Raw genomic sequence first — 24,332 nt, 5'->3', positions numbered from 1 at the left:
TACCGCCACCGTGTGGATCTGACTGAACTATTACTTCAAAAAAAGTAATATTATTATAAGAATATATATGTATACGTATATATATATATACATATATATGTATACAAATATATGTATATACATATACACGTGTATAGATGTATATACGTATACATATATATACACATACGTATATACGTATGTGTCATATACATGTATATATATGTATACGTATATACATGTATACACATAGGTATATATGTATATACCCATGTGTATATATGTATACGTATACACATACGTATGTATGTATATACATAAAATGCATACATATACATGTATACATATACATGTATATATACACATATATACATGTATATACACATGCTTATATAAGTATGTGTATACATGTATCCGTTTATAAACGTATATACGTATACATATACACATACGTATATATGTATATACGTATGTGTATATATAATCGTATATATACACATACGTATATACATATACAGTGTTTGTCTGTGGCTGAGGGAAAAGTTTCGGACGGGATTAAAACAACGAGAAAAAAAAGTCACTACGTGGTGGATTTTCAGGTGTTTATTTCTGAAATGTCACAAACCCCGCCCCCCTCCGCTCCCCTCCCATGATCCTCCTGGTTTTATTACAACACGTCACGTTGACGTCACAGAAACCGTCTGCGACGTAATCAGACGTTTACAAAATAATCAAAGAAAACAATCCCGACATCTTAAAAAAAAGAAAAACCTGAATAAATAACCGTGTCAAGTATAACGTCATTTAAATGTCCGTCTGTCGTCAGAATCTACGATTTATTAGATTTAAGTGATGGTCCGTCGTGACTGTGGTCCCCTTTACGTGTTTAGAAGATTAGAAGCAAATTATTTAAACATTTCCGACAAAAATAAACAAATAAAATGCTCAAATAAACATTAAAGTTTGCGAGTGTAGGTGGAAAATAAACAACTTTGTAGTAAAGCCAAAAAAACACATTTATCTAAAGATCGGGTCGCTTTTTTTAACAGCGTGTAAGAAATACTGCCCTCTAGTTGTGAAGTTGGATATCGCAACCAAATGACAAAACTCCGTTTAGCGTCCGCGGACTCGTCTCGAGAGGCAGCGTTTGGTTTCGAAGCTGAATTTGACTCAGTTTGAGGAGATTAAACATAAACTTCAACAGAAATTTCCGTAGATTATATTACTATTAAAAAACGCTACGCTGATGTTTTTGGCGTGAAATGATTACGCGACGACGCGAGGTCAACGAGTTTCCTGCGACGCTCGCGTCACACGTTTTTAATCTGGAGCGAAACTAACGTCAGGAAAAGCTCATCGGCGGCGACACTGGGACAACGCCGCCCCCTTGTGCCCATTTCTGGAACAGAACAGGGAATATATTTTGTGGATTGAGTTATTTTTACAAAACCCCACACAAAAAAAACCAACCCTGTGGCAAAACACGAGGCGGATTTTGTTCCGCTTCACCCAGAGCCAGATGAATCACTCAAACTTTATGCTAAGCTAAGCTAACTGGCGGTTGATACACCTGAGAGGTTTTTCCCCGTTTAGTTTCAGAGCGAGTTCATCGTCGTCTCTGCGGGTTTTTACCGTCACAGACTTCAAAGTTTTCCGAGTTTTGCGACCTTTTCAAGAAACGATCTCAGAAACACGTGAGCGACGAAATTCGATCCTTTAAATCCGAGCCGACGCCCACTGAGCCGTCTCACGCCGCAAACAAAAAAAAAAAAAAGTACAGTGTTGTAAAATTCTTCGTAACTTCCAGTTAACGCAGCGAAAAAACGCAAAAAAGATTATCCCGAACGCTGGGATTAACGTTAATGTTTTCGGGATTTTAAAGTATTTTAACTGTAATCAACATTTTTGATTCTTTGACGTCGCGCTCACGATTCCTCCAGTGACGACTTGAATCTCAAAACTCCCAATTTAGAATCTCAAAAGCCTGACTTCAAATATCACAAGCCTGACTTACAATATCAGAATTCTGAGTTTAAGCTCCAAATTCCGAATTAAAAGAAAATAAATTTAAATCATGGAATTCTGACTTAAATCACAACAATTCTAACTTTGAATGTTAGAAGTTTGAATTAAGTCTTGGAAATCTGACTTAAATTTGAGGATTCAGAATTTAATCTTGGAGATTAACGTTTTCAGGATTTTCAGTGACGACTTTAATCTCAAAACTCCCAATTTTGAATCTCAAAAGCCTGACTTAAAATATCGTAATTCTGAGTTTAAGCTCCAAATTCCGACTTAAAATCTCAGATGCAAAAATTCCAAAATTTGAATGTTAGAAGTTTGAATAAAGTCTTGTAAATCCGAGTTAAATTTGAGGATTCAGAATTTAATCTCGGAGATTAACGTTAATGTTTTCAGGATTTTTAAGTATTTTAACTTTAATCTGCATTGTTGATTCTTTGACGTCGCGCTCACGACTCTTCCAAAGAGGACTTTAATCTCAAGATTCCAACTTTGAATTTCACCATACATGACTTCAAAGACATTTTAAGCCCGATTTAAAATCTCAGAATTCTGAGTTTAAGCTCCAAATTCCGAATTAAAATCTCAGACGCAAAAATAGGAAAAAGAAGAATAAGAACTTTTCTAAAAGTTAGAACCAAGTCTTGAAAACCTAACTTAAATTTGAGGATTCAGGATTTAATCTCGGAGATTAACAGGATTATGAAGTCTTTTTCACTCATAATCTACAGTTTTGGACATCGTTGATTCTTCTTCTTCACTAGCGACTCTTTCTCAGCAGGAACCAGGTTCCAGGTTCCGTCCCAGTGATTTTGTTTGGATCGGAAACACACAAGATTTATCGGAACAGGAAACGGAACAAATTCTACGATCTCGGGATCGTACACAGAAAAAATGAAGTATAATCTAGTATAAAGTCACCTCGTGTACCTTTACCAGAATAACGTGTGATACGAGTCGTGTGCAGACGTTTCCAGATTCATGTTTGGGCCTCGATTTTTATTTACTTATTTGTTGTTGTTTTTTTTTTTTTACAAAAGGCTTCAGAGTACAATGAATATTAAACTAATTTTCATGTCCCCCCCCCTCCTCCCCCCCCTCTAACGTCTAAACCTGTAAACCTTTAAAAAACAAACATAAACAGACAAAGGTCAGGTGTTCGTGGTCCTCACTGACAACAGTCTGGTCCAAACTGAGTCCAAAGTTGTGCGTTGTTGTTGTTGTTGTTGTTGTTGTTGTCGTCGTTATAAGTCTGTCCGTGCTTTAGCGGCCACTGGAGCGTATTTGGGCATGAGCTCCGCGATCTTGCGGATGAAGTCGGACTTTTCGGCGCATCCTTTGCACGACTCGCCCCACTCCTCCAGGATCTTCTTCAGGTCCTTGACTTTGAGCTTCTTCAGGTCCACCGTGCTCAGGTCCAGCTGTTTGTCTGCGGTGGACAGAGGACACAAAGTGTCACACACACACACACAAAAAGACACACATAGAGTTTGTGTTTGATTATTTATTTTTACCGTATTTGAGTTCGCAGATCTGCCCGTCCTTCTTCTTGAGTTTCTCGCAGATCCTCTCCACGGGGATGTGGGAGCTGAGCGGTCGGGAAACCTCGTTGATGATCTTCGTGGCCGCGTCAGACGTCGCCCCGATGTAGTAACACTGGACAAGGTTTTTAAAAAAAGGGATTCGACGGGATTTTAGTTTGACACCAAAACAAACTCCATGTTTTTCATCTCTGGATTAGTTCATTTAGTAAAAGGGGAGACACGGCTAATTCTTTGACCTCGAACGCTCCGGTTATTTTACACATTCTTACACTCGGTACGATCCATAGACCGAACGATCCATAGACTGTTTGATAGACCAACCGATAAATCTAACGATCCGTATAGCGAACAATCGACTGAACAACAGCTTGAAAGATCCATAGACTGAACGATACGCCGAACAATCAATAAACCCAACGATCCATAAACCGAACGATAGATCAAACGACTGATCGAACGATCCATAGATCAAATGATCCATAGACTGAACGATAGACCGAACGATCCATAAACCGAACGATAGACCGAACGATCCATAGACTGAACGATAGACCGAACGATCCATAGACTGAACGATCCATAGACTGAACGATAGACCGAACAATCCATAAACCGAACGATAGACCGAATGATTCATAGACTGAACGATAGACCGAACGATCCATAAACTGAACGATAGACCGAACGATCCATAAACCGAACGATAGATCGAACGATACATAGACTGAACGATAGATCGAACGATCCATAGATCGAACAATACATAGACCGAACGATCCATAGACTGAACGATAGACCGAATGATCCAAAGACTGAACGATAGACCGAACGACCCATAAACCGAACGATAGACCGAACGATTCATAGACCGAACGATAGACCGAACGATTCATAGACTGAACGATAGACCGAACGATCCATAAACCGAACGATAGATCGAACGATACATAGACTGAACGATAGATCGAACGATCCATAGATCGAACAATACATAGACCGAACGATCCATAGACTGAACGATAGACCGAATGATCCATAGACTGAACGATAGACCGAACGACCCATAGACTGAACGATGTATTTATTGGCTGATATATAGACCGAACGATAGATCGAACGATACATAGACTGAACGATAGACCGAACGATGTATTGGCTGAACTATAGACCGAACGATAGATCGAACGATACGTAGACTGAACGATAGACCGAATGATAGACAGAACGATCCATCCAGAAAATCCAGAAAACATTTAGCACGCTAACAAATTCAGCGTGGACTCACAAAGCGGTTCTCTTTGCCTTTGGCGTCCTTGCAGGTCTTCACCAGAGCTTTCTCGATGTCCGCGCTGTTGAACTTCACGTCGCCGTCGCTGAGCGACTGGTAGAACTTCCCGAGGAACGTGATGCACACTGGAACGGAAAAAAGCAAAACAGACGTGATGTTTATCACCAGCGACATACGATGGTCTATTCTCACGTAGGATTTCAGTAATATTTGAAAGGACTCGACTCTCGTGTCTCTGCATGTTCAGACTGGAAAAACCCTCGGCTGCTTTGGGGCGTTTTCTCTTCTCTTAAATGATTTCTCGTTTAAAATAAATAAATAAATGTCAACAAATAAAACATGTTCTCATCAGAGGAGCAAGGTTTTATTTTGCAGCTAATTCTGCAGCCCTATTAAAAGATCAAGTCTTATTTTAGAGCGATGATACGCTCATGTACGTTCATTTATTTTCCTTTTAAGCCTGAATCTCGTGTTTCCTCATGTGTTGATGCTGGTAAAAAAACAGACAAACTGTGGGGCGTTTTCTCTTCTCATTCATTTAGAATGGTTTTATAACCTGTCCACTTTATTAGGCACACCTCCCAAGAACCAGGTTTCACTCACTTTTTGCCTTCAGGGCTTGTACTGCGATTGTGAAGTGATTCAGAATACATTACGCGGATCATTTTCAACAACAATTTTCTCTAAAAAAAACATTTAAATTTGAACTGAAAGACATAGTATAGCATGTCGTCCAAAATTTGACAATTGTTTTGAAAAAATTTTTTAGGTCCAAAATTTGAAAAAAAATTGGTCCAAAATTTCGACAATTTTTTCGAAAAAAAAAAATTGGTCCAGAATGTGACAATTTTTTGGAAAAAAAATTTTGGTCCAAAATTTGAAAATGTTTTGAAAAAAAAATTTGGTCCAAAATTTGGCAATTTGTTTGAAATAAATTTTTGGTCCAAAATTTGGTAAAAACGTCATACTATATGTCGTCCAAAATTTGGCAAAAAAAAAATTTGATCCAAAATTTGACAAAAACGTCGTGCTATACTATGTCCAAAATTAAAAAAAAAAATTTAAAAAAAAATTTTGGGTCCAAAATTTGACAAAAACGTCATGCTATACTATTAAATTAAGCAAATAAAAAACATTTTGTCATCAGTGGAGCAACATTTTGTTTTATTTCTTTGGATTTTTATCTTGCGACTAATTATTCAGCCCTAAAATAATCCAATAAGTGTCATTTTTAAGAGATTATATATATTATATTTATTAATATTATATTTATTATTATTACAAATGTGACTCACTGGTAGTTGACGAGCAGTCGAACAGGTGTACCTAATAAAGTGGCAAATGAGTATATTGCTAAATTGTGTGTTTATTAAGTGAGCCTCTTTGAGATACACTGAAAAAGGTTGTATAAATAAAGTTTGATTCCACAGATTAATCGATTAAAAGCTCTAACCCACTTTTTTTGCGACAGTTTCTGTTCATTTTCATCATCTTTACAAAGTTGCTAGCAGCCATTCCGGCGATGCTAACTGGATGCTAACAGCCGGACGTACCTTCACACTCGCCGTCTTTCAGAGCCCCGGCGGCACCCGGCACCAGAGCGAGAGCGAGAGCCACCGACAACCCGCTTAACGTCAACATGTTTCGGTACGGTGGTGGTGGTGGTGAGAGGGGGAAAAAAACGTGTGAAAAGGCCGCTGCTGGAGGAGGAAAAGTCCGCTTATGTGAGGCTCGTGAGCCGCCGCCGCTGCCGCTTTCACTACGGACGCCGGTAAAAGTGGGAACGTTCCACAGGCTTCCCGGTGACACGTCACACTCACAGCGACACCCCATTGGCCAGAAAGTTCAACGGTTTCCGGGTTCCTCCACGCACTCTCCTCTGATTGGACAGAAGCAGAGCACTCCGGGAACTACGTCCAGTTGGCGCCGTGTGATTGGTCCACGGCCGCCGCGAGCCCTTCATCGCGGATTTGCATGTGATGAAAAGCGAGAAATAACTAAAAAAAAACAAAATAATAAAGATAACGATATAAAATATGAATAACAAGTTATACAGAATAAATATTTTAAATAAAATAAAATAAATAAAAGTATCAAAAATGAATGAAAAAACAAATTAATTACTTACAAATTAATTAAATGAATTATATAATTATGTATTATATTACATAATAATTAATTATTATATAATAATAACAAATAAATAACGATTTTATTTTACATTAGCTTACATAATTTTAGGTTTGTACAGAAAAAAAAAAAATTAATATAAACAATAATAATAATAATATAGGAAGCAAAATATAATTAATATTTATATTATATTTTTTTTACCAATTCATATTTGAAGATTGAATTTAAAAATATAGTTTGAATAAAGTATATAAACATTAAGAATCTTGCCTGTGTTAAAATACAGCTGTTCTTTATTTTGTAATTTAAACAAAAATAAATACACTCAAAACAGACAAAACCTCACACTTCAAGTTTTAATAATTGTCATTTAATAACATTTTCCACTCATTCAAACTCCTCCACTTTATTATCTGTAACAAATCCCTTTTTTTATTTTTAAATGTACAGTATCAAAATCAGAAGAGTTTTTTTTTTCCTCTGAGACAACAGGAGGAGGAAAAAGTAAAATAAAGACAAAAACAAAACAATTAAATCTCTTTGTATGAAAAGTTTTCAGTGCAGAAAATAAATAAATAGGACAAATAAACGTTCACTCATTGGTATCAAAACTTTCCTTCATCCGAGCGCTTTAAAGAAAATCCCAAAGATTAAACAGACGCAATTATTATCGCATGGAAAATGACTGACTACGCAGGGTGTCCACATTATTAGGTACACCTGTGCAAACCAAACACACGATTTATTGATTAGTGTGGAGTAATAAGGTAATAAGCATGACAAATTGACAAATAATTGGCAAATAATGAGCGAGTTACTGATACAAAGTCGCTTTTCTGTGCCTGAAACACTTTGGCGTACACATACCAAAAGGCTCACCTGATAAAAGGTTTTTGAGGTTGTGTCGACTGTAGAACGGTCAGTAATCTGTGTTAAATATCTCTATAATCTAATCTAATCTGACAACGCGTCGTCGTCTTTCTTTGTTCGCTCAGAGGAAGAGAATCTGTGAGACTTGAGGATCAGGATCACAATCCTTACTTTTTACGCAGCAGAGGCCATTTCACTGCCGTAGTTAGCGTTTTATATATATGTATGTATATATATATACACGTGTATATATATATATATATGTGTGTATTATATAATGTTACCGTTACTGTGATGAGGTCAAAACTGGTTTTCACTTACGATGCAACACTGATGTCGTGGAGTGCGTTAGCTAAAGCTGCAGTATTGAGATATATATGTATATCTATATATAAATATATATATATATATATGGATCTAGATATATCTATATATCGATATCTAGCTATACATACATATATACGCATATATATGCATGTATGTATATATATATATATACATACGTGTATATGCATATAAATACATATACGTGTATATATATATACGTGTATATGCATATATATACATATACGTGTATATATATATATATATATATATATATATATATATATATATATATATATATATATACATATATATATATATATATATATATACATATATATATATATATATATATATATATATATATATATATACATATATATGTAGGGTTATATGTATATATATATATATATATATATATATATATATATATACATATATATGTAGGGTTATATGTATATATATATATATATATATATATGTATATATATATATATATATATATATATATATATATATATATATATATATATATATATATATATATATATATATATATATATATATATATAGAGAGAGAGAGAGAGAACCAGTTGTGAAAATAAGTGAGTTGATTTGTAGTCGTGTTGTGAGAATTTGACCCTAACTGATATTGTTCAGCGTCCACCTTCTTCTTCTTCTTCTTCTGGAGTTTCCAGGCCTTTCAAAATAAAAGCACTGAAAACAAAAGTCTGCGGGAGTGGCTGTGAGGACAAAAAACAAACAAAAATGAGGCACCTTCAAAATAAAAGCAGCCTCCGCCAGCGTTTTTCAAAATGAGAGCGCTTCAGGTCCCGTAGCGTCGTGTGACGTGGGTTCGTTTGCATATGAGCAGCAGGGTCACCGTCTTTTAAACCCTCCACAGTTTGTGTTTGTTGGCGTGAGGAGCTTCCTGGTGTTTGCGCGTTTATTTGAGAATGAGCGTCGCCTCAGAGCCGTCTTTCCTCTTCAGGTACAGTCCGTAGGTCAGGTGGTGTTCTCGCCTCAGGAAGGCGTAGAAATAATCCGACACCAAGAGAATCTTTAAAGAGGAAATGAACACCATGAGGACACAGTTACTGGCTCAAATAATAACAATAAATGAATCACGCTATGATCGAATTAATGCTTATTTTCATAGTGAACTTCTCAAACGTCTTATTATGTCAACAAACTAAACTTTACTGTGACGTTTGTGTTCACACCAAACCCCAGAGAGAATCTGAGTGATTTTAACATCACAGCACAGAGGAGTTGTTGATCCACTGCTGCGTCCATCAGTGTTTCCATCAGGGAAAGTGTTGTTCTGTGGTTTTTGGTGTTCAGAATCCTGCGTACGAACAATCTGTGCTTCACAAACGTAACAGACAGAGCAGCAGCAGAAAAACAGCCGCTGACTCCCTGTGGGCTAAAAGCACTGATTTTCTCTATGGAGTCTGGTGTGGGAGAGTGAGCGGTGAACGGACTTGATTTTCCTGTTGGAAAAAGACGGTTTCACAGTGATACCAAGCAACACACACACACACAGTTCAGGCTGTACAGAGTGTGACAGTACCACATGCTCAATTCAAAAAACTTGAAACCACTCACTCACCACACAAAGCCCATTGGGAAATTAAAAATAAAAATAATTCCTTAAGGGCAAATGGATGATTTCCTGAATTTCAATAATTAATTAAAATTATTCCTTAAGAGATTTACAAATATTTTTAACTGATCCTTGTTCAGGGCGATGACGACTATTATGATGGTAAATTTCAAGTAATTCCGAGATACTTTTTGTTTTCGAGAAGAAACTCAGCTCACTGTCAAAGTGCATCAGGGCAAATGGATAATTTCCTGAATTTCAAAAATTCATTAAAATTATTCTTTAAGAGATTTACAAATTTTTACAATGGATCCTTGTTCAGGGCGATGCTGACTATTATGATGGTAAATTTCAAGTCATTCCGAGATACTTTTCATTTTCGAGAAGAAACTCAGCTCACTGTCAAAGTGCATCAGGGCAACTGGATAATTTCCTTAATTTCAAAAATTCCTTAAAATTATTCCTTAAGAGATTTACAAATTTTTACAATGGATCCTTGTTCAGGGCGTTAGCGACTATTATGATGGTAAATTTCAGGTCATTCCAAGATACTTTTTTGTTTTTGTCAAAGTGCATCAGGGCAAATGGATCATTTCCTGAATTTAAAAAATTCATTAAAATTATTCCTTAAGAGATTTACAAATATTTTCATCAGATCCTTGTTCAGGGCGATGCCGACTATTATGATGGCAAATTTCAAGTCATTCCGAGAAACTTTTTTTTCATTCAAAAAATGTGAAAATCAAGGATGCACACCATCGGGCCATGCTCAACCCATATCCAAAGTCTCAGGCCAATCACACACGCACGCACACACACACACGTCCGAGTCCCTACCTGAGCCACATTGAACAGCAGCGTTATGGCGTAGTAGAAGTTGGAGTTAGCGCTGCCGGCGTAGATCCAGAGGTGCCAGAGAACCGGGAACAGAGCGGAACACGCCAGCAGAACGCAGCACACCAGGAAGATGTTCCTCAAGACTGAACGAGGGAGAGCACGTCATCAAAATAACATCACACGGAACAGATTACATGTGTGAATTCCTACATGATCATGAAAACACGTTGCAGCATAATCTACAGGGAAGTCTGTCGTGATTTGGAGACACTACACTGTATTATGGTGATGATATTAGCGAATATGTTCAATAAAAATGACCGGAAAAGTATATTTTTGTTGAAGTATAATCTACGGGAGGCAAATGAAGACCATAGTGATTTTGCAGGTACTACACTAGTAATATTCACTAGTATTCTAATTTAAAAATTGCCAGAAATTATGAACAAACATGTTTCTTTTCAAAAATAGGTGTTTGTAGTATAATCTACAGGAGATAAGTGACGTCTATAGTGAGTTTATAGGCACTATTCTGCATTACAGTGATAATATTAGTGAATATTCTGAACAGAAACAGCCAACAATGATGAAAAAGTTGGATTTCTTGAAGTAGATATGTATTGTAGTATCATCTACAGGGAACCAGGGAAGTCTGTCGTGATTTGGAGACCCTACACTGTATTATGGTGATGATATTAGCGAATATGTTCAATAAAAATGACCGAAAAAGTATATTTTTGTTGAAGTATAATGTACGGGAGGCAAATGAAGACCATAGTGATATTGCAGGTACTACACTAGTAATATTCACTAGTATTCTAATTTAAAAACAAGTATGTTTCTTTTCAAAATAGGTGTTTGTAGTATAATCTACAGGAGATAAGTGACGTCTATAGTGAGTTTATAGGCACTAATCTGCATTACAGTGATAATATTAGTGAATATTCTGAACAGAAAGGGCTAACAATGATGAAAAAAAGTAGGATTTCTTTCAAAATATGCGTAGTAGCATCATCTACAGGAGACTTTAATGCAGCCCATCAGTTATTTCTGTGCTTTACGATACATTTTGCACATTTTTATTGCGTCACGCGATATCAAAACAAACACAAAAATGTGCGACAGAGCGTCACAAATGTCATTTTTGTGATATACAACGCGATGACATTTGAAAGCTGGAGAGTCCACACCAGTGTTTCTGAACTCACATCTGTGCAGGTGACTCCACACAGGAAGGAAGGACATGTAGAGAGCGATGTCTCCGACTGTGGGATACGACTTGAAGATGGAGATGACGGCCAACTGCATGAATATCAGGAAGACCGGATGCTCTCTGAAACACACACACACACACACACACACGCGTACATTAGGGTGATGTAGAAAGGGACAGTGTTGAGAGTAGGAACGAGGACATACTTGAGTTTGATGGACAGAGGGATGGTGTAGAAGAAGACGTTGATCTGGAAAACGCAGAGGAAGAAGAGGCGGAAGTGCTCAAACATCTCGGCGAAGAAATACCAGAAGAGGCCGATGTTGGGGGTCAGGTCGGGGACGGAGAGACTGTGGAGGGAGAAGAGACGACGTCGTCACTGAGCGGAGTCAGGTTTATGTTTACAGCAGCTGCAGTTTTGTCGCCGTTACACGGCATTTTCTGCCTGGAAACAGCTCACTCTCCCACACCAAACCCCATAGAGAAAATCAGCGTTTTTTTAGCTCACAGAGACACAGGAGCTGCTCGTCCTCCGCTGCCTCGTGTGGTCACTTTGTGCCCATGAGCTGAATCTGATCAAGGGATTTGATGGAGTTTGTTGTTTAGCAACTGCTGTTCACTACATTTTCAGTAGGGGTGTGGCCAAAAAAATCCATTCAGAAGAATAAGAATTGTGATTCTCATTTACTACGATTCAGAATCGTAGGCGTTGTTTGGTCCTTTAGCGCTGTTAGCTGAGTTAGCTCCTGTAGCACTGTTACCTGCATTAGCTCCTTTAGCGCCGTTAGCTGAGTTAGCTCCTTTAGTGCCGTTGGAGCCTTTAGCGCTGTTACGTGCATTAGCTCCTTTAGCGCCGTTATCTCCTATAGCGCTGTTAGCTCCTTTAGCGCTGTTAGCTCTTTTAGGGCTGTTGGCTGCGTTAGCTCTTTTAGCTCCTTTAGCGCCGTTAGCTGAGTTAGCTCCTTTAGTGCCGTTAAATGAGTTAGCTCCTTTAGTACTGTTACCTGCATTAGCGCCGTTAGCTGATCTAGCTCCTTTAGCGCCGTTAGCGAAGTTAGCTCCTTTAGTGCCGTTGGAGCCTTTAGCGCTGTTACGTGCATTAGCGCCTTTAGCGACGTTAGCTCCTTTAGCGCTGTTAGCTCTTTTAGGGCTGTTGGCTGCGTTAGCTCTTTAAGCTCCTTTAGCGCCGTTAGCCGAGTTAGCTCCTTTAGCACCGTTAGCTGAGTTAGCTCCTTTATTGCCGTTGTCGTTTTTTAGGGCCGTTAGCTCTTTTAGGGCCGCCTACAGTGGAACTGGAACGGTCTGTTTATTAAAGGAAAAGAGCAGCGCTAACAAATAACGTTAGCATACCTGTGTACTGCATATGTGTGCCTCTGTTTTTAAAGTTTAGCGTTACTTTAGAGACTCATTTTAACAATCCGGAGTCACGTAAACATGACGTCACAGGCGTCTTTTTTACGCTCAGTCGTCATGGAGACCGTAATAAAGAGGCACTTTTATTTTTGTTACTTATTTTTGATACAATATGTGATATTGCTTTTATGCAACAGTTACAACAATTCCATCTAGGCATGGATAAATGTTTCAAAGTGAATAAATGTGAAAAAGACACTTTAATGTCTCTGGAGCTGCAACGAACGATTAATCCATGAATCGTTTGGTCCAAAAAACGGCAGAAAACGTTGACCAGTGTTTGTCAAACCTGGAAATGACAATGTTGTTGAATGTCTTTGTTTTCGTCCACAAACTAAAATCATTCAGTTTTAATGAATCATTGGTCAGCACTCACATGAAGCCGTAGACTGAGGGCAGATAATCCCAGGAGCCGAGCAGGAAAAAGGACAGACAGACGATGACGGAGAGGCTGCCCAGGTACATGAAGGCGTACTCTGCGATGAACCACCAGAAACCGGCGCGACGGAAGTTCACGGGAATGTACTGACGCTAGGAGACGACCACAGACACATTCACATTCACGTTTATACAACAAATGTGTAAATAATTTACCGTCTGATTTAATCTGAAGTTTGCCGTTCGTGTGCAAACAGACCTGCATCAAGTAGAGCAGCGCTGGAGCGCACAGAGTCAGAGGGTAGATGGACTGATACGTGGCCAAGGACAGAAACACGGCACTGAGCAACACGTTTCCTGCAACACAAACACACTGAAATCAACTGAAATCCACTCAATCACCGCTGGGCTTTTGATGGGAACGTAAACACGTTAGCGGCGTCAATGTAAACGCGCGACGTCATGTTTCCGTGACTCCCGATTGTTAAAATGAGTCTGTAAATTAACGCTAAACTTTAACAATGAACAGTTCTACTGTAGGCGCCACTTACGGCGCAAAAGGAGCCAACGGTGCTACAGGAGCTAACGTAGCTAACACCGCTAAAGGAGTTAACTCAGCTATCGGCGCTTCAAGGGGCTAACGCATCTAACAGCACTAAAGGAGATAATGCAGCTAACAGCGCTAAAGGAGCTAACGCAGCTAACAGCACTAAAGGAGCAAACAGCTAACAGCACTAAAGTAGCTAACGGCGCTCAAGGAGCTAACGCAGCTAACTGCACTAAAGGAGCGAATGCAGCTAACGACGCTACAGGAGCTAACACAGCTAAGGAAGCTAACGCAGCAAACAGCGCTAACTCAGCTACCGGCACTAAAGGAGCTAATGCAGCTAACAGCGCTACAGGAGCTAATGCAGCTTACAGCGCTAAAGGAGCTAACACAGCTAACAGTGCTAAGGGAGCTAACGCAGCTACCAGCGCTAACGCAGCTACCGGCACTAAAGGAGCTAACGCAGCTAATGGTGCTAAGTGGTAAACTGTGCCTGGATTCCGGTGCCGCGGCACGTAAACATGACGTCACGCGTCTTTTTTCCGTTCAGTCGTCATGGAAACGCGGCGCGCTAACGTTGACGCCGTTTTTTTTTAGCAAACACATCGACTGCCCCGACTTAAAGGCCGTTCAAAATGCGAACGTACCCTTTATGGTAGTGAGGATGAAGAGGGCGATGACGGCGTTGTTCAGACCGCAGGTCGACTTGGCGACACAGGACAGGATGGTGAACGGGTTCAAGAGGTAACTGTGGAGCAGAAAAACAGAAGAAAGAACGATGATGAAGGCTGGCTCTGCTTCAGCAGCGGCACACAAGGCATCGTGGGAGATGGGGACTTACAACATGGCGACTTTCAGAGGGATGTAGTGCATTTCTTTGGGGCTTCTGATGAGGTCCAGACAGTCGAGGGGGTAGCGGTCGGCCTCCAGGGCAAACTTCTGCTTTCTGAACTGAAATCAAAGACAACGGCGTCAGTAAAACGCGACCTCAGCCGCAACACAGTGACGTCTGAAGTCACTATTTCATATTTCCTCACCACTTGTTTGTTGTAGTCCTGCACGGCCATGTAGAGCGCCACCGCAGTGATCACATCTGCCAACTATTAAACACAAGTGAAGTAATAAGCACCAGAACAAACAGGAATTCTTCCATTTAAGCACATATATTATTATATTACATTACATGTCACCACCAAACACTTACATTTATAGATGTTCATGAGTGCATCATAAGGAAAACACACAAAACACTCACCATAAATGTCACCTCAGCGTAGTCCACCACAAAGTGAAAGAGGTAAATGATGAGAGGAGTCTGAACAGAAGAGAAAAGCATGTTTGGGGATTTTAAAAGGAAAATAATATCATATTGTGTTTAAGTCATAATTCTTAGAAAAATAAATACACTTTTCTTATGTTATCTTTCATTTTGGAAGTTATTCTTAGGAAATAAAATACATTTTTGATGTTATTTCTTCAGGGTAGTAGTTATTCTTACAAAATAAAACGCATGTTTTCATGCTATCTTTTTAATTGGTTATTGTTACAAAATTAAACACTTGGTTTTATACCATAAAATAGTTAGTTTGTTTTTAAATACACATGTTTTTATTTTATCTTTCAGTTAAAATTAGTCTCTAAACTAACGCTAAACTTTAAAAACAGAGGCACACATACGCAGTACACAGGTACGCTGGTTATTTGTTTGTTAGACCGCTCCAGTTCCACTGTAGTTGCGCTAAAGGAGCTAGTGTAGCTAATGGCACTAAAGGAGTTAACGCAGCTAACAGCACTAAAGGAGCTAACGCAACTAACGGCGCTTAAGCAGCTAACAGCACTAAAGGAGATAATGCAGCTAATGGCGCTAAAGTAACTTACGCAGCTAACAGCGCTAAACCAGCTAACAGCACTAAAGGAGCTAACGCAGCTAACGGCACCAAAGGAGCTAACGCTAACTGGTAATCCTGGTGCCTGGATTCCAGCGTCGCAGCACGTAACGTGCCCAGCACTACTCTTTATACAAAAGAATCGATTCTGTGACGTTTTATATCGACTCTGAATCGTCGTAAATGAGAATCGCGATAAAAAAAATTGGCCACACCCCTAGAGAACATGTGACCTCCACGCAGAAAGACCCTTGTTCTTACCGGGTCACAAACGGGGAGCGCTAACCACTACATGAAGCGTATGGCCACACGACACGTTTATTTATATTTAGCTATATTTCATTTTAGCAGTCATTAAAAATATTAGCATTGCTAATATGCGTGTGTGTGTCTCACCTCATGGAAAACATCTCCAGAGTATGGTGACACTCCCAGATCCAGCAGAGCCAAACCTTCAACCACTGCAAACAAACAGACAAATAAACAAATATAACAGTAATAGGTAATGGACACTGTTGGTATGAACATTAAGGTACTTTAAATTTAAATTAGTTTGATATTTATTGCTCTTCATCATGTACATTATATGCTGCATGTATTTAACTATTGCTATTCTGTGCTGTTCTGTTCCAAAGTGTCACAGAAAGACAGCATCAGTGGTCACACGTCGTTCCTCTGTTGAAAACCAACAGCGACAGCTTTTATTTTAATGATTCTACTTCCTGCTGCGGTGAATAATTCATGAAGAGTTGAGGTGCATCACTGTGAGTGTGTGTTTATGTACTTTAAACCTTTAAATAATCCACAAAACAAGCTCTTTCTTGAACAGGAACACGCTCCATGAATGGATGCATGAATGGAATGAACGCTGAGTCGACATGCAGAGGAGATAAATCCATTTATTGAACCCCAAGTCCGACTAAGCGTATCCATGCAAGCTCGACTTTAGTCGGACTATTAACGTGTTTACATGACATTAAGAAAACCTACCGACCTCAGACTATTGTCCTTAATCTGAGCAAAATCAAACTTTTATATTACGACTTTATTCTCAAAAAGAGACAGTGTGGCCCTAATACTCTGTCGTAGTTTTTTAACGATAATTTCTGCACAATTCAGTCACCTATCAACATAAAAGACAGTCGTTTTCAGGGCATGACAAGGCCAGAATAACAAAAAGATGATGAGGAAATAGAAGAATGAGCAAAGCCCAATAAATACCATGCAGTGGATGTGTTACCGCGGTATTGTAGCATCGTGAGATTTTGATTTTGTTAACATCCCCGGGCAGAAAAGCACAGACATTTAACCGGCTAAAGAGGTTGGAGACCAGGCTTTGATCAGGTTGATGAGGAGGACCCGGACACAAGAGCGGGGACACCTGCTCTCAGCCCCAGTCAAGGCTCCGGTGTCGCCGGTTGATGCACAAACAGAGCTCCCCAACACAACACAGTGAACATCATAAACATCATAAACATCAGTGGGGGAAAAACACTAAATTAAGTCTTATTTTGTACTTTGATTGAAGTGTTTGAAACCGCGGGTTAGCTAAACCGGTTCGACATACATCACCGGGTAACAGCGCCGCGGTGAGGAGGCAACCGCAGCCACGTTTCAGCGACACAAACAGCCCCCAAAAAGCCGCCGAAGGTCCGCTTACCTCGCTTCCAGGCGGTCAGCGGTGACACCACCTCCACCCGCTCCGCAATTAAGTCCGTTAAACAGGACCTGAAGAGAGCAGCGCGGACAGTGATAGCCACAAGCAGGAGCAGAGTCAAAGGAGCCGCCATCTTGACAGGGAAGCTGAAGCTGTCCGCCCCGCGAAAGGCACGACGGGAAATGTAGTTTTCCCTTATCGTATACTGTACCAAAGAAACCAAACCGAATAATAATAATAATAATAATAATAACGCGACTCTGTGCGAACGGGATCACATCAAAATAGTGTTTAAAACAAGAATTAGCATAAATATTAATATTATTAATACGATACGTGATGGTAGTTTTCTAAAACTAAAAAAATGATTAGTCATCATCAGATAATCGGCGTTGAACGTGTGCGACGTATTCGTCTCCAAATAGTTTGGGCTTTTTTATTTTTCTTCGTGTAGAAATGTGCGACTTTAACGCCATTTTAATACTTTATCGTGTTTATTAATGTTGTTGTTTTTGTGGATCTTGTTTTTTTACCCACGTCTTTAGTCGATAGCGGAACCAACAAGCACGAGCACGTTTTCACCGTCGGACACTTTTATGCGTTGGATCAAAACACGCCGAACAAAGGTCTGTGAAGTTAGAAATAGTGTACACTGTTTTCCGTTAATGATACTGCGATTATACTTATATTTATATATTTTATGATATATTATATTAACTATTAGAGGTTTTGTAATACCTTTTATCTGATTTAAACGTATTATCAGTATTACTTTAATTCAGTTTAACTGATGCTCACTATAGACGTATCGGTTTGAATATAAAGTGCACTGGTGATTATGTTCATTTTGACGGAGTAGTGCTTACTAAGAGCCTACATCTGTTTATTTTTAATTTATTTTTTTGTTTAGATCTGTTCTTTCTTTTTTTTTTACTCCTTACTAAAATAAATGAGCACTTTATTACGTCATCCAAAGATAGGCGCAGGTGTGGCCGTTGTTGTGCTTTTACGCTGAAAGGCTCGGACAGGAACACAGTACCGTTGCATGTTACCGTTGACGCTTTCGTTTTCGCTTCTAAGGAAACTGCTGTGTTGTTGAGGCTGTTGTGGTTGTTGGACAGTTACACACACAACACAACAACACAACACAACACAACACACACAGGAGGGAACATGGCCGGTTTGGAGGTGTTGTTCTCCTGCGTCTCTGACAGCATCAGGTCAGCACACGACGCCGTGGTTTGCTTCGTGCACTGGGAGATGATCAAGAGCGGATACCGGTGTGTCGGCTCCGGGGACACGGTGAGCACATCATCATGGTCGGAAACACAGATGCGTTTGTGAACCAGTTTGTACGACTTCGGTTCCGGGTGGACCTCGAAAGTCGTGGAGCTGAAACGACATGTACATCTAAATAACGACTGCCTTGTAACTCATTTATACGCCGAATAGAAGCACGAGCCTTCCAGCATACGTGTGCATATTTTTGTCTTGTTTAGCGAATGTGTTGACACATTTTCTCCAAAACAGAACTTAAATTGAGAGTTTCTTCAACGAGATTCTGCATATAATACGACCCGACCACGACATTGTTTCCGGGTGAACCTTGAAAGTCGTGGAGCTGAACAAAGCTTCCATCTAAATAATCGCTGCTTTGTAATTTATTTATGCGCCGAATAGAAGAAGAATCCTTACAACATACATGTAAACATGTTTTGTCTGCTTTAGTGAAGATATTGACACATTTTCTTCAAAACAGAACTTAATTTGAGATATTTTTTTAACGAGATTCTGCATTCACCAACTCTCCTGCAAACATGCAGCTCAGCGTTAGCTTTCTTTGGTGAAAAATTTGACTTTTTAGTAAAATATATATAAAACAATAACATAATTTAGCAAAATGTTTTGTTTAATGCAAAATAAATAAAATAAAGGAATAATGAGTTTGAAAGGAAGGCAGCAACGAGAACATGTGTGAAATATTGATTGTAATAATAGCATAGTTATTACTCTATGAATAGGCTGTTTATAACTTATTTATGTCCGTTTGCACAATTCTCTTCTCAGACGTTTCTAATTTAAAAGTTTACCTGACAAAGTTTAGTTTTTTTTGTTGATTTAGTTTAACCGTAAACCTTTATTTTGACATTTTCCAGTGTCTGCTGTTGTTAATCCGTGTAAAATGTCATTTAAACCCGCAGCCCAGCGGCTCTGATAAGAAGTCAGAGCTGCTTCCTGTTGACTGGAGCAGCAACAGAGAGATCTACAGCCTGAGATATCAAGACAACAACAACAACAACAGCAACGCACAACTGCTGCTCAAGGCCATGGCTGTGGACTCCAGTTTGATCTTTAACCTGATGGTGAACACACACACACACACACACACACACGCTGTGTACTGACCACTAGATGTCAGCAAAGACAACATCTTAAATGACGACACTGTTTCTGACTAAATGAGACTGAAATCGTGTTTAATCTTTGATAAACAAACATGTGTGGTAGTTTTTAAAGTGTACGCCAATTTAATCCTCTGTGTGTGTGTGTGTGCGTGTGTGTTTGTGTGTGTAGAACCTCAGCACACAGCAGGTGTCAGACTTGACGGTGAACATGAGCGATCACGTGAACGAGCAACAGTTGCACTCGTTTGACAGGTTGGTTTGTGCATGCTATGCATGTATATATGTATATATATGCATGTATATATGCGTGTATACATATATATATATATATATATGCATATATATATATATATATATATGCATGTATATAGGTGTATAGTGTACAATGTACGTATAAGTGTATGTATATGCATATATGTGTGTGTATATGTGTATGTATATATATGTGTATATGTATATATGTATGTATATATATATATGTTTATATGTGTGTATGTATATGTATATATGTGTATATATATATGTGTGTATATATGTGTATGTATATGTGTACATATATGCACATACATATATGTATATATACATATATATACACATAGATATACATACACATACACATACATATACACATATACACATATACACATATATATATATATATATATATATATATATATATATATATATATACATGTATTTTCCCAGTGTGTACATAGATGCAGACAGTCTGTCAGTGAAGGTGAGGACTCAGCTGTTGCCGCCTCAGGAGACGACGAGCGGACGGAGGACGACGAGGAAGAGTCGCCGGGACGAGGATGAGGAGCAGAGGAGAGGAAGAGAGGACAGTGACCCACTCCGTGTCCCCGGACGTCATCCTCATCATCCTCATCATCCTCATCATCCTCACAGGTCGGTTAAACTGAAGGTTAGGGTTAGGGTTAGTAGTAGTTATGGTTAAGGTCACAGTTCAGTATTTACAGCAGTGAGATGAAGGGAAAAGTCGCAGGAAGAGATGGAGAGAGATAGTCAGCTGCAACACACGCACACACACACACGCACGCGCACACGCACACACACACACACACACACACACACACACACACACACACACACACCTTCACTTTGCTATGACCAGATCAGATGAGATGTGAGGAGGAAAGGGAGGTGAAGGAGGTGAAGGAGGGACGGAGGGAAGGAGGTGAGAGAGGGAGGGAAGGAAATAGGTGAAGGAGGGAAGGAAGGAAGGAGGTGAGGGAGGTGAAGGAGAGAGGGAAGGAGGTGAGGGAGGAGGGAGGAGAGAGGGAAGGAGGTGAAGGAGGGAAGGAGGTGAGGGAGGTGAAGGAGAGAGGGAAGGAGATGAGGGAGGAGGGAGGAGAGAGGGAAGGAGGTGAAGGAGGGAAGGAAGGAAGGAGGGAGGTGAAGGAGGGAGGAAGGAGAGAGTGAAGGAGGTGAGAGAGGGAGGGAAGGAAATAGGTGAAGGAAGGAGGTGATGGAGGGAGGGAAGGAGGTGAAGGAGGAGGGAGGTAAAGGAGAGACATAAGGAAGGAGGTGAGGGAGGGAGGAGGTGAATGAGGGAGTAGGTGAGGGAGGGAAGGAAAGAGGTGAAGGAGGGAGGGAAGGAAAGAGGGAGGAAGGAGGTGAGGGAGGGAAGGAAGGAGGGAAGGAGGTGAAGTTGGGGGAAGGGAGGAGGAGAAGGAGTGAGGGAAGGAAGGAGGTGAAGGAGGGAAGGAAGGAGGTGGAAGGAGGGAGGGAGGAGGTGAAGGAGGGAGAGAAGTGAAGGATGAGATCAGAACAGTGACAGATGGAAAGGACTAAAACCTGAGAGAGAGAGGAAGAGTGAGAGTGACATCATCACAGGGAGGAGGAGGAGGAGGAGGAGGAGCGATGATAGAGGAGAAAGTCAATCAGAGTGTGTGTGTGTGTGTGTGTGTGTGTGTGTGTGTGTGTGTGTGTGTGTGTGTGTGTGTGTGTGTGTGTGTGTGTGTGTTTTCCAGGCCCAGCCCCATGGTTCCTCCATTTGCTGCAGGAGGAGCAGATCTGGATCCTTTTGGGTGAGACCGTCTCTCTCTACATTAGATTCGATATAGACATATATATATATAGATTTAGATTTGTTGATGTATATCGTCGTCCTTTTTAAGTCGTGGTAAAGAAAACGTCACCTCTGCTCTCCAGGTCTCACGGCGGTGGCGGGATGATCGTTGACCCGCTGAGGTCGGGTTATCCTCGCTCTGGTTTCGATCCGTCCAGTGGGATCCCGGACATCCTGCCTCCTGGTGCCGTTCCCCCGGGGGCTCGCTTCGACCCGTTTGGACCTGTGGGACAACGTAGACCAGGGTGAGCCAGTGACACACACACACACACTCTTGTACTTGCTGCATACTGAGGACCGAGTATAAGTGCTGACAAAGTGAGGACCAGCGTTTCCACTTTATAAATCAACACAATCACAAATATCTACTTCATGAATGACATCGATAAAGAACTACTGCGTGCAGTACCATAAAATGTGTACAGGACAAAAATGTCATACTATACTATGTCGTCCAAAATTTGAAAAAAAAATTTACCCAACATTTTTGGTCCAAAATTTGACAATCCATTCTATACTATGTTGTCCAAAATTTGAAAAAAAAATTGACCCAAAATTTGGTCCAAAGTTTGACCCAAAATTTTGGTCCAAAATTTGACCCAAAATTTTGGTCCAAAATTTGACCCAAAATTTTGGTCAAAAATTTGACCCAAAATATTGGTCCAAAATAATAAAAAAAAAATTTGGTCCAAAATTTGAAAAAAAATGCGGTCCAAAATTTGAAAAAAGAAATGCGGTCCAAAATTTGAAAAAAAAATTTGACCCAAAATTTGACAAAAACGTCATTCTATACTATGTGGTCCAAAATTAAAAAAAAAAAATTTGGTCCAAAATTTGAAAAAAAATGCGGTCCAAAATTAAAAAAAAAAAATTTGGTCCAAAATTTGAAAAAAAAATTTGGGTCCAAAATTTGAAAAAAAAATTTGGGTCCAAAATTTGAAAAAAAATTTGGGTCCAAAATTTGAAAAAAAAATTTGGGTCCAAAATTTTAAAAAAAAATTTGGGTCCAAAATTTGAAAAAAAAATTGACCCAAAATTCTTGGTCCAAAATTGTGCCGCAAGTACAAGAACACACACGCGCACACACACACACCTTAGTGCATGCCTTTTTATACATATAGACGACAGATAATGACATGATGTGTCCTGTCTTTCCAGGCCTGATCCGGACCACATGCCTCCTCCTGGTTATGACGACATGTTCATGTAGATTCCTGCACAAACACAAACACAAACAGCAGAGATGACATTTTCATTCCCTCCTTTGCATCTTTAATAAAATAACTTTCCATTATGTGACAAAACTAGAAAAAGCTGCCACACAAATAAGAAGAGACACTGCAGATCAATGATTTCCAAAGACTGACAGATTCGCAGAAACCTTTTAGTTAACATTGTTTATGTGTATATGTTTAAAAAAGCATGCATAAAACGAGGCTGTATTTACTGAACATGTTCTGGAAATGAATCACTACATTTGTCGCTAATTCGTTCACTAAATTCATCAATTAATCAGTTTGAAGTTTCTAATGGAGAAAATAAAACATAGATTAATTGAGTATGAAAAAAGTGAACATTTCTAATGTTTTTCTGTGATTTAGAGAGATTATATTTGGATTAAAATGTTCACAGATTATAACATTTAAAGTTAAAAACTAAAGAAAAACTCCAGTCTGTTTAGATTTTCATGGTCTCGTCATTAAACTGCATCTCGTTCTTGAACAGAATGTTTGTTGTGCACATCTTTAGAAAAGCTTAAACAGTGATTACAGTGTTTTGGATTATTTCTTATTTAAGCTCATGGTTCATGAGTGACTTCAGGCCAAAACACTTCAATAAAATTCACAGAATCCACTTTCTGCTCCATGTGGTTGTTTTTCTGGGGAACTTATATAAAATATCCTTTATATTATAATAAATATATAATATAAAAGAAATATTAATTAAAAAAAATAGTTTAGTGAATATGAAAAGGTTTCATTTTCATAAACATAAGGTAAAACTTGTGACCCATTAGGTCTTTTATTGTTAATATTAGCAGAATTATAGATTTCTATGTAGTTGAAAGTTAGCTAAAAGATTTCATATACATCTATTTCGCTAGCTAGCTTAAATTTAACTAAGAGATGACATTACTG

At 39.2% G+C, this 24,332-nt stretch overlaps 3 protein-coding genes across 3 annotated transcripts; 1 reads left to right on the top strand and 2 right to left on the bottom strand.

Moving 5' to 3' along the window:
• Window positions 1-3,111: 3,111 nt before the first annotated feature.
• manf (mesencephalic astrocyte-derived neurotrophic factor) lies at window positions 3,112-6,587 on the bottom strand. Its single transcript, XM_083907705.1, has 4 exons — window positions 6,387-6,587; window positions 4,831-4,958; window positions 3,516-3,657; window positions 3,112-3,430 (listed from the first exon to the last, which is right to left on the bottom strand). The coding sequence occupies exons 1-4, from the start codon at window positions 6,472-6,474 to the stop codon at window positions 3,246-3,248; spliced, it is 543 nt and encodes a 180-aa protein (XP_083763831.1). The 5' UTR covers window positions 6,475-6,587; the 3' UTR covers window positions 3,112-3,245.
• A 2,184-nt stretch (window positions 6,588-8,771) lies between these two features.
• pigu (phosphatidylinositol glycan anchor biosynthesis, class U) lies at window positions 8,772-17,830 on the bottom strand (the record flags this gene model as incomplete). The annotated part of the gene is made up of 12 exons (XM_083907692.1): window positions 8,772-9,220; window positions 10,604-10,746; window positions 11,812-11,936; window positions 12,023-12,166; window positions 13,606-13,760; window positions 13,867-13,964; window positions 14,802-14,902; window positions 14,996-15,105; window positions 15,192-15,254; window positions 15,410-15,469; window positions 16,437-16,501; window positions 17,701-17,830. 12 exons carry the CDS (start codon window positions 17,828-17,830, stop codon window positions 9,107-9,109), a joined length of 1,308 nt encoding a protein of 435 aa, XP_083763818.1. The 3' UTR covers window positions 8,772-9,106.
• A 950-nt stretch (window positions 17,831-18,780) lies between these two features.
• On the top strand, window positions 18,781-24,037 carry psmf1 (proteasome inhibitor subunit 1). Its single transcript, XM_083907702.1, has 7 exons — window positions 18,781-18,999; window positions 19,899-20,060; window positions 20,272-20,354; window positions 20,808-21,011; window positions 22,097-22,153; window positions 22,278-22,439; window positions 23,353-24,037. The coding sequence occupies exons 1-7, from the start codon at window positions 18,871-18,873 to the stop codon at window positions 23,402-23,404; spliced, it is 849 nt and encodes a 282-aa protein (XP_083763828.1). The 5' UTR covers window positions 18,781-18,870; the 3' UTR covers window positions 23,405-24,037.
• The last annotated feature ends 295 nt before the right edge of the window (window positions 24,038-24,332 follow it).

Source organism: Microchirus variegatus (genome assembly GCF_963457635.1).
Source record: "Microchirus variegatus genome assembly, chromosome: 21".
NCBI lineage: Eukaryota > Metazoa > Chordata > Actinopteri > Pleuronectiformes > Soleidae > Microchirus > Microchirus variegatus.
The sequence above is the reverse complement of the archived record's forward strand: the minus strand, read 5'-3'. Positions and strand labels throughout refer to the sequence as shown.

Excerpts from the sequence above, each read along its gene's own strand:
- psmf1 (XM_083907702.1), top strand. The coding sequence starts at position 18,871 with ATGGCCGGTTTGGAGGTGTTGTTCTCCTGCGTCTCTGACAGCATCAGG. Across the intron at positions 20,355-20,807 it reads CAGTTGCACTCGTTTGACAG|TGTGTACATAGATGCAGACA; the intron begins GTTGGTTTGTGC and ends GTATTTTCCCAG. Across the intron at positions 21,012-22,096 it reads CATCCTCATCATCCTCACAG|GCCCAGCCCCATGGTTCCTC; the intron begins GTCGGTTAAACT and ends TGTGTTTTCCAG.
- manf (XM_083907705.1), bottom strand. The coding sequence starts at position 6,474 with ATGTTGACGTTAAGCGGGTTGTCGGTGGCTCTCGCTCTCGCTCTGGTG. Across the intron at positions 3,658-4,830 it reads AAGGCAAAGAGAACCGCTTT|TGTTACTACATCGGGGCGAC; the intron begins GTGAGTCCACGC and ends AACCTTGTCCAG. Across the intron at positions 3,431-3,515 it reads GATCTGCGAACTCAAATACG|ACAAACAGCTGGACCTGAGC; the intron begins GTAAAAATAAAT and ends TGTCCACCGCAG.